This window comes from Antechinus flavipes, chromosome X (assembly GCF_016432865.1).
Source record: "Antechinus flavipes isolate AdamAnt ecotype Samford, QLD, Australia chromosome X, AdamAnt_v2, whole genome shotgun sequence".
In the NCBI taxonomy this organism is placed as follows: domain Eukaryota; kingdom Metazoa; phylum Chordata; class Mammalia; order Dasyuromorphia; family Dasyuridae; genus Antechinus; species Antechinus flavipes.
Genome location: NC_067404.1, coordinates 84707206 through 84715816, shown reverse-complemented (window position 1 = coordinate 84715816; position 8611 = coordinate 84707206). Strand labels below are relative to the sequence as shown.

The 8611-nt window shown below is 42.8% G+C and overlaps 1 protein-coding gene across 1 annotated transcript in view; it reads left to right on the top strand.

Moving 5' to 3' along the window:
- LOC127542659 (homeobox protein prophet of Pit-1-like) overlaps positions 1–8611 on the top strand; it is a 57988-nt gene continuing 49377 nt past the window's right edge. Inside the window, exon 1 of the mRNA XM_051968413.1 lies at positions 1–142. Coding sequence (XP_051824373.1) covers positions 34–142 — 109 coding nt within the window. The 5' untranslated portion in view covers positions 1–33. The remainder of the gene's footprint in view (positions 143–8611) is intronic.

Below are 8611 nucleotides of genomic sequence, written 5' to 3'. Positions count from 1 at the left end.
AGGCACCTCCTCCTAGAGCCAGATGCCCCAGTTATGAGTCCTCCTCCTGCCAAGTCGCGGCCACTTTTGGGAATCCCGGTTTGTCTCCTTGAACGAAAATCCCATACTTGGTGCATCTGTGGGCCGACGGCTCGGGCTCCAGGTGAGTTGTTGTTGTTTTCTGGCTCATTTCTCCGCTTTAAGCATTTCTGTTTCTCTCTTCCTCCATGGCGACTGTGCCAGGTTCTGAGCTTGGTAGTTCTCCAGAGCCAGTTTCCTTATTTCCTTTTCCTTTTCAATTTAAAGCTCTTTTGGTGAGATTTTCCAAACTTCAGGTAAACATTTCCCCAGCCCTTTAAAGCTGCATTCTGTCCCTGGCCAAGAGCCCATTATGACTAGACTCTGGAAATCCAGAACCTCTTCCTTCACTCATTTTTTGTTCCTAAATTAGCCAAGTCGTCTCAGTTCTGCCTCCAATCTGTCTCCCTTTCTATCTCCCACAGCTACCATTTTCCAAGTTCCTGTCGCCCCTTCAGCTGAACTATTGCAGCAGGCTCTTGACTGGTCCCCCAATTTCCAAGTACTTTCTCCTCAGAGTTGTCAAAATGTGCTTCTGAAAGCACACGTCTGATCATGTAAGTCCTTGGTTCAAGGATCTTTGGCCAACCTTTGCCTGGAGAACATACAAGCTGTCAGCCCTGCACACTTGTGCTCTCCTATTTTTGCTAGATTTCTCTCACATTAGTCCCCTTCGCTATTCTTGTACAGCCAAAGCGGCTTACTTCCTGTTTCCCGGCCTGGACGTTCACCCTCTTCCACCTTGAATTCTACTCCTTTCTCTTCATCTCCTAGATTGCTTGACTTTCTTCAAAACTCAGCTAATGAACTGCCTTGAACAGGAAGTCTTTGCCCTAAAGTCAAAGGAACTTGTTTTGATTTGTTTGTCCCTAAGTTGTCTCTTTGAGGGAAGGGACTGTCTTAGTTTTGTCTTTCCATCCTTATCACCCAGCTTAGTGTCTTGTATATTGAAACTGCTAGATGATCACCCTCCCCTTCTCTCTGTCTCTCTCTCTCCTAGCTTTCTTATCTCTCTCTGTCTCTGTCTGTCTCTCTTCTTTTCTTCTCTCCTTACCCTCTCACCTTTATCTTTAGCTCTTTTTCTCTCTTCTTTTCACTCTTTTGTTTCTCTCTCTTCTCTTCTTCCTCTCTCGCTTCTCTTATCTCTCTTCATTTTCTAGCCCTTTTTTCTTTTCCTGCCTCTGAGTTTCTTCCCCATCACTAAGGGCACAAAGGGGTTATTCCTGGTGCCTCCCTAGACCAAACTCCCTTTTCTCCTATTCTTTCCACACTGTCTCTCTCTATCCCTTCCTCCATTGCACAGGCCCCCTCTCCCCACAAGAGTCTTGCGTTTTTTACTTAGTCTCCCGGACAATATTTTGTTAGTTTTGTATACCAGCAGCCCCAGACCCTGCAAACAGTGACTAATTCACCGAAGCTGGACCAGGCTGGGCGGTGGGACTCTACCGGGGGAACCTGGAATTTCAAGACTGAAGCCTTCTCCTGATCTTTTGAGAGGTACCATAGCATAATGGCTAGAGCGCTGACCTTGGAGGCAGGAGACCTGAGTTTGAATAGAACCCTTAAACCAAGGATTCTCAATGTGGGAGGTCATGGAGAGATTGGATAAGACATCTTATTTTTTCTTTTCTTTTCTTTCCCAGTTCCTGTTCTTAAAATTTTTTTAAATAGCATTTTATTCCCCTCCCTCCCCCAGTTACCCATCAGGGACATTTTTATAATCAGTGAGACTTTTGATTTCACATTGTTGTCTTTTGAGTTTATATCTTCTCTTCCCTATCAATGTGGTAGCTTTTGATGGTCAAATTCTTTTGTTGTTGTCGCTTGCTCAGTTTTCCAGCCTATGACTATGATTTTGGCTTTGACCTTTATGTTTGAGTTGAACTTGATGTTTTTTTCAATTTTAAACACATTTTTTGAACTTTATGTTGAAGTTAAAGTTTGTTCACCCAGGGGTGGGAAGGCCCTGTCCCAAGCTTTAGGCTTTTTCATGCTTGTGTTTTCAGAGCTAGTTCTGGGAGTCTGAGTTCTCTCTCAGTGCTTCCAGAGTGGTATGATCTGGAGAGAGGTATTGTCACTGCTCTCCTGGTCTCTGTAGTTATCCACGAAGGACCTCAATTCTGAGCATCTGCTAGTGCCCTCTTTCCTTGGAACCGTGACTCAGAACTTCATACAGGCAAGCCAGTTGTACCCAGTGCCAGCAAAAGGGCCCCTGGGATCTCTTTCTCACCAGTTGTCTGACTCACCCTTCCCGTCTCTGGCCTGAAAGCTCCCAGAGCTGCCATCCCCCCTGCTGCTGCTGTTGGTGCTGCCTTGGGTGTGGAACCCTGACAGGTCTCCCTCTTCGGTTCTCTTAGGCAGGAAGACCATCTCCCCTGATCTTTTGTCGCTTCTGTTGCTCCCAAATTTGGTTTGAGGTGTTATGTTAAAGTTGCTAGGAAGGGAATTTTGCGAGGGCTCAGCTGTCCCTTAGCCACCATCTTTGATAGCTTTATTTTGATTAACCTTTGGATTCTTTTGTAATCCGATGTATTTTGCTTTCGGTATTAGATATTATCATTGTGGGAAGGTTAAGATACAGGTTATTCTGTAGGTTTCACCAAACTGCTAAAGGGATCCATGACTCAAAAAAGGGAAGCGCCTCTGTCTTTCCCAATTAATGACTATATGACCTCGAACAAATCACTTCACCTCAGTTTCCTCACCTGCAAAATGAGGGGGTTAGATTCCCCCAGCTTGACTCAAAGGTCCATTCCAGCTCTACAATTCTCCCTTCTGTGGCTCAATAATCTGCCATGAGCCGATAAAGAAAGACATTTAGGGTAGAATTGAGAGAAAAATACCTGGCTTTGGATCTTAGGTTTACCTCTGACTCACTCTGTGATCCTGAGATCTTTTTTGTTCTCGGTGCCTCAGTTTCCTTCCTTGGAAACAATGGGAAATATCCTTCCCAGTTCTGAGGTTTTGCTTGTTCTTATGGAGCGAAGGGAAGAGGTTGCGAGATGGGTACTCACCAGGTTCTGCGTTCTAGGCTCCAGGCACCAGATTGGGGCTTCTCGGACGGGGTCATCCCAGCTGAAGTGTTTATAAAGTAGAAGAGACAGAAATGATGGAAAGAGACCATCTCTGTCCCAGGGCTCTGTCCTCCTTAGGATTACTCCCAGAAGCCTTGCTAATGAGCACTCATTAATTAAGGGACGCCCATTCCCCCCACAGGGCTTGTTAGCAAGGGGACCGTAGGGCACTTATCAGTGTCTCAGGGTGGAACTTTTGGAAGCAGAAAGAACTGGAAATGCCCCCTGGGAAATCTCTTTCCTCTTTACCACACATAGACCTATCCTTCAAAGCAATTACTTGGAAAACCTTGAGCTCAAACAGCTTGTTGAAAGAATGAATCTTGCTTGATAAGAGACATTCCATTTTGAGTAAGCTAGAAAGAGATGGGAACAGCCCTCTTGCTGATGGAGGAACTTCACCCTAGTCTGCCAGAATCTGGAGCCAAGGCCAAGAAGATCCACTTACTTAGTGACTTGGACCGGCTTTCATACCCATCAACCCTCAGAGCCGGGAGAAATGAACCTCAAATGGGACACCTGTAAAAGTGGCAGAAGGAGAAACTCCGGCTGAGAAAGTGTGATGGACTCACTCAGAACGGAGAAGGATGCAGGGAGGGATGTAGGTAAAGATGGAGGCAAGCATGGAGCTTAGGAGGGATGGAAGCAGGGAGGGATACAGGGATGGAGGTGAGGAAGGAGGCAAGGAGGGATGGAAGTGAGGAGGAAAGCAAATAGGCGAGGAGGGAGGGAGGTGAGGATGGAGGCAAGGAGGGATAGAGGATGGCAAAGTGGGACCCTTGCCTCAGGCTATTCATCATCCTAAAGTTTTGTGTCCATCCTTTAGGTTCTGGTCATCTTCTCATCTTAGACCACTTGGTGCCCAAACCTTTTACTTCCTAGGGCTTTTGTCTCCAGTAGTGAAGGTGTGCCTAAAACCGTTATCCACATGTGGGCAAGATGAGTGTCTGGCTCAGAATTTTGGACACAGAAGGAGAACTGGGCCAGGGGATGGAGAGAAGGCAAGCAATGAAAGCTACTGAGGGATCTTCTCACATAGAGCCCATGAGGATATTCGAGTACTAGTTTGCAAGCAGGAGAGTGCTGATGGGATTTGGGAAATTGACAAATATCCTTTGAAAATGTTAATGGAATGGGGCAGCTAGGGGGCACAGTGAATAGAGCACCAGCCCTGAAGTCAGGGGGACCTGAGTTCAAATCTGGCCTCAGACACTTAACGCTTCCTGGCTGTGTGGCCCTGGGCAAGTCACTTAACCCCAATTGCCTCAGCAAAAAAAAAATGTTTAAGGGCTTTGCCATCTTCTGCCTTTCAAAGTGTGGTCAAAGGATTGCCTGTTAGCCAGAAAGACACGTGGGCAATTTGGGGCCCATCTCGTGTCTGTCTCAGGCAGAGCAAGTGATAAAGGAATAAGAGTGAGATTGAACTACTCATCAAAGTGTTTTTTTCACAGTCATGGAGAAGATCCAACAATGAGTCCAAGTTGAAGAGAGAAATCCTTACCAATAGCAGTAAAAATACGACTTCAAATTTCTATAGTGCTTGAGATGTTTAAAAAAAAATTGAACATAACACTGACCCCTTGCCTTGTAAATCTCAGCTGGAATAGTTGAGATGAGAACCACAGATACACACACACACACATACACACACACACACACACACACACACACACACTCATACACACACAGTTCTCCAAGAGTCTCCTTCAATTCTAGACCCAGATCATTGTTTATCTGCTGAGTCTGAGATAGAAAAGAGAGACAAAGACAATGACAGAGACAGAAACAAAGAGAAGCCACCGTTAAGTACCTACCATGTAGTGGCTGGGAATGTTGTGCTTTACTCATTTTCAGTTGTGTCCAACTCTTGACCCCACTTGGTTTTCTGGGCAAAGATACTGGAGCACTTTTCCATTTCTTTCTCACCTCATTTTCTAGATAAGGAAACAGAAGCAAACAGGGTGAAGTCACTTGGCTAGGGTCATACAGCTAGTGAGGATCTGGGGCTCGATTTGAACTCAGGTCTCCCTGATTCCAGGCTCCCCACTCTATTCACTGCAGTACTCCCTAACTGCCAAAATACTGAGAATAAAAATGAATGGAGTAGGGAATAAAGATATATATGTGTCAGGGATTATGTTAAGTGTTTTTTGGTTGTTGTTTTTGATGTGTGGAAAAACTTTAAAAATGTATTAAAGTTTTTTATTTTCAAAACATATGCATGGATAATTTTTTCACCATTGACCCTTGCAAAACCTTGTGTTCCTGGGAAATTTTTGTTTTTCTTGCATTTTTGCATTTTTGTTTTTCTTCCCAGGTTATTTTTACCTTCTTTCGAAATCTGATTTTTCTTGTCAATGTTGAAAAATTACCCATGCATATTTCCTGTCAATAAAAAGCTATAATAGAATCTTATGTTCCAGACTTCCCCTCCTTCCCCCCACCTCTCCTCTAGATGACTAGTAATCCAGTATATGTTAAACATGTGCAATTCTTTTATACATGTTTCTACAATTTTTGTGCTGCAAGAAAAACCAGATCAAAAAGGAAAAAAGTGAGAAAGGAAACAAAATGCAAGAAAACATAAGTGTTTTTTTTAAAAATCAAATATCATTTAATTTAGTCCTTACAACAACCCTTCGGAGTAGGTGTTGCTCCTATTCCCATTTTATAAGTGAAGAAACCGAGGCAGATGGCGGTGTAATGACTTGCCTAGAGTTATAGAGCTAGTAAGTGTCTGAAACTGGATATAAATTCAGCCCTTCCTAACTCTAGGCTCAGTGCACTTCTACTCATTTAAAAATAAGCTTCTGAAGATCTAATTCAGTTCCAGTTGATCAATGAGGGACAGAAGCAGCTACACCCAGAGAAGGAACACTGGGAAATGAGTGTGAACCGTTTGCATTTTTTGTTTTGCTTCTCAGGTTATTTTTACCTTCTGAATCCAATTCTCCCTGTGCAACAAGAGAACTGTTTGGTTCCACACACATATATTGTATCTAAGATATACTATAACATATTTAACATGTATAAGACTGCCTGCCATCTAGGGGAGAAGGTGGAAGGAGGGAAGGGAAAAGTCAGAACAGAAATGAGTGCAAGGGATAATGTTGTAAAAAATTATCCATGCATATGTACTGCCAATAAAAAGTTATTAAAAAAATAAAAAAATAACCTTCTGAGAAGATCACAGACTTCACCAGCCTGCTAAAAGAGGTCTGGGCCATGAAAAAGGTCAAGGATTCTTGTCTTAGCTCCCTCAGAGCAAGGACTATAGGGACTGAATGTGTATCACAACATAGTATTTTCATCTTTTTTTTTTTTTTTTGGTTGCTGTTGTTTGCTTGCTCGTTGTCTCTCTTTTTCATTATAGTTTTTAATTTACAAAACATATGCATGGGTAATTTTTCAACATTGATCCTTGTAAAACTTTCTGTTCCAACTTTTCCCCTCCTTCCCCCCATCCCCTCCCCTAGATGACAGGTAGTCCAGGGCATGTTAAATACAATATATGTATACATATTTATACAGTTATCTTGCTGCATGAGAAAGATCTGATCTAGAAAGAAGGTAAAAATAACCTGAGAAGGAAAACAAAAATGCAAGCAAACAATAACAAAAAGAATGGAAATGCTATATTTTGGTCCACACCCATTTCCCATAGTCCTCTCTCTGGGTATAGATGATTCTCTTCTTTACTGAACAACTGGAACTGGTTTGGATCATCTCATTGTTGAAGAATTGCTCTTTCTCTTGTAAAAGTATGTGTGTGTGTGTGTGTTTCTGTGGTTCTTATCTCAACTGTTCCATCTGAGATTTACAAGGTAAAGGGTCTGCTGCTCATACAAAAGCTGAATGAAAATTTCCAGGTTATATGACAAGAGTAAGTTATCCCCCAGGAGTTCAAGGGTACCTCCATTGTCCTGTGACAATCACGGAGTAGTCTCTTTCGGTCACTGCTGCCGAGATGCTTGCCAGAGTTCATCTGGAAAATCGTTATCTACCTAAAAGCCCTTGTTGCTTCCAAAAGGGCCAAGAGAATGGTTAATATGGTGTTTATTGCTTGACAACTCTAGGAGAAATGCCAGGAGTCCAATGGAAGTCCGTACGCAATGTTAGTTGATCTTTGATACTGTCAGCCCTAAGACAATTATGGCAAAATCTGTGTGCCGGGAGAAGTTCCAAAGTATTGTATGTTGATTTCCCAATGGCCCGCTTGCCTGGGTTCCAGATGAGGGATAGTGCTCTTGAGCTTTCCGGGTCACCGATGGAGTGAAGCGGGGCGATGAGTATGCTCTCATGCTTTTTAGCATGATGTTTTCCATCACATTGTTGACACTTTCAGTGAGGTTGAAAATGGCACCAAGGTCATTTACCACACCGATGGGCAATACATTTACCTTGAAAAGTCTATAAGCTAAGACCAAAGTGGAGAAGAGTTGGTATATGACTTTTTGTTCATAGACGATTGCACACTTCCTGTAGCCTCTGAGCTTGAGATGCAACAGAGTATGGATCAATTCTCTGCTGCTTGGACTCATTTTGGTCTAACGATATTGAGAATACAGGGATTATCCAACAGCCAGCACCACACTGTCTGTATGTGGAACTATCAGCCATAGCAACTAGAGAAATTTTAAATGCTGTGGATAAGTTCACTTACCTTGACAGTGTTCTTTGCAGGGACATACATATAGATGATGAGGTTGACGCATGTATTGCCACAGCAAGGTCAATATTTGGGAAATTCTGAAGGAAAGTGTGGGAGAGAAGAGGTATTAGATGGCCCACCAAACTGAAGGTCTACAGAGCCATTGAGCTGATCTTATGGTTGTATGCCTGTGAAACCTAGACAATGTACTGGAGCCAGGCCGGGAAACTGAATTGCTTCCGTTTGAATTATCTTGGGAAGATTCTAAAAATCTTCTGGCAGGATACAATAGCAGACACTGAGGTCCTCTCTCAAACTAAAGTGCTGAACATTCAAACTCTATTGAAGTAAATTTATTTGTTTTTAATTTTTTTTTACACATGAATACACATTATTTTGTCTATCTATCCATCCATCCATCCATCCATTCATTCATTTATTTATTTGTTTATTTTTTTGCCGGGGCAATCAATTAGGATTAAGTACTTTCCCAGGGTCACACAACTAGGAAAGTGTTAAGTGTCTGAGACCAAACTTGAACTCAGGTCATCCTGACTTCAGGGCTGGTGCTCTATCCACTGTGTCACCCAAATGCCCCATACACATTACTTTATGAATCTTGTTGGGAGAGAAAAATCAGAGCCAAAGGGAAAAACCATGAGAGAGATTTAAAAAAAAAACAGAAAAAAAGAAGTGAACATAGCATGTCTTGATTTACCTTCAGTCTCTTTAATTCTTTTTCTGGATGCAGATGGCATTTTCTGTCCAAAATCTATCGGGATTGCTTCAGATCACCGAACCCCTGAGAGGAACCTTGTCTTTCATGGTT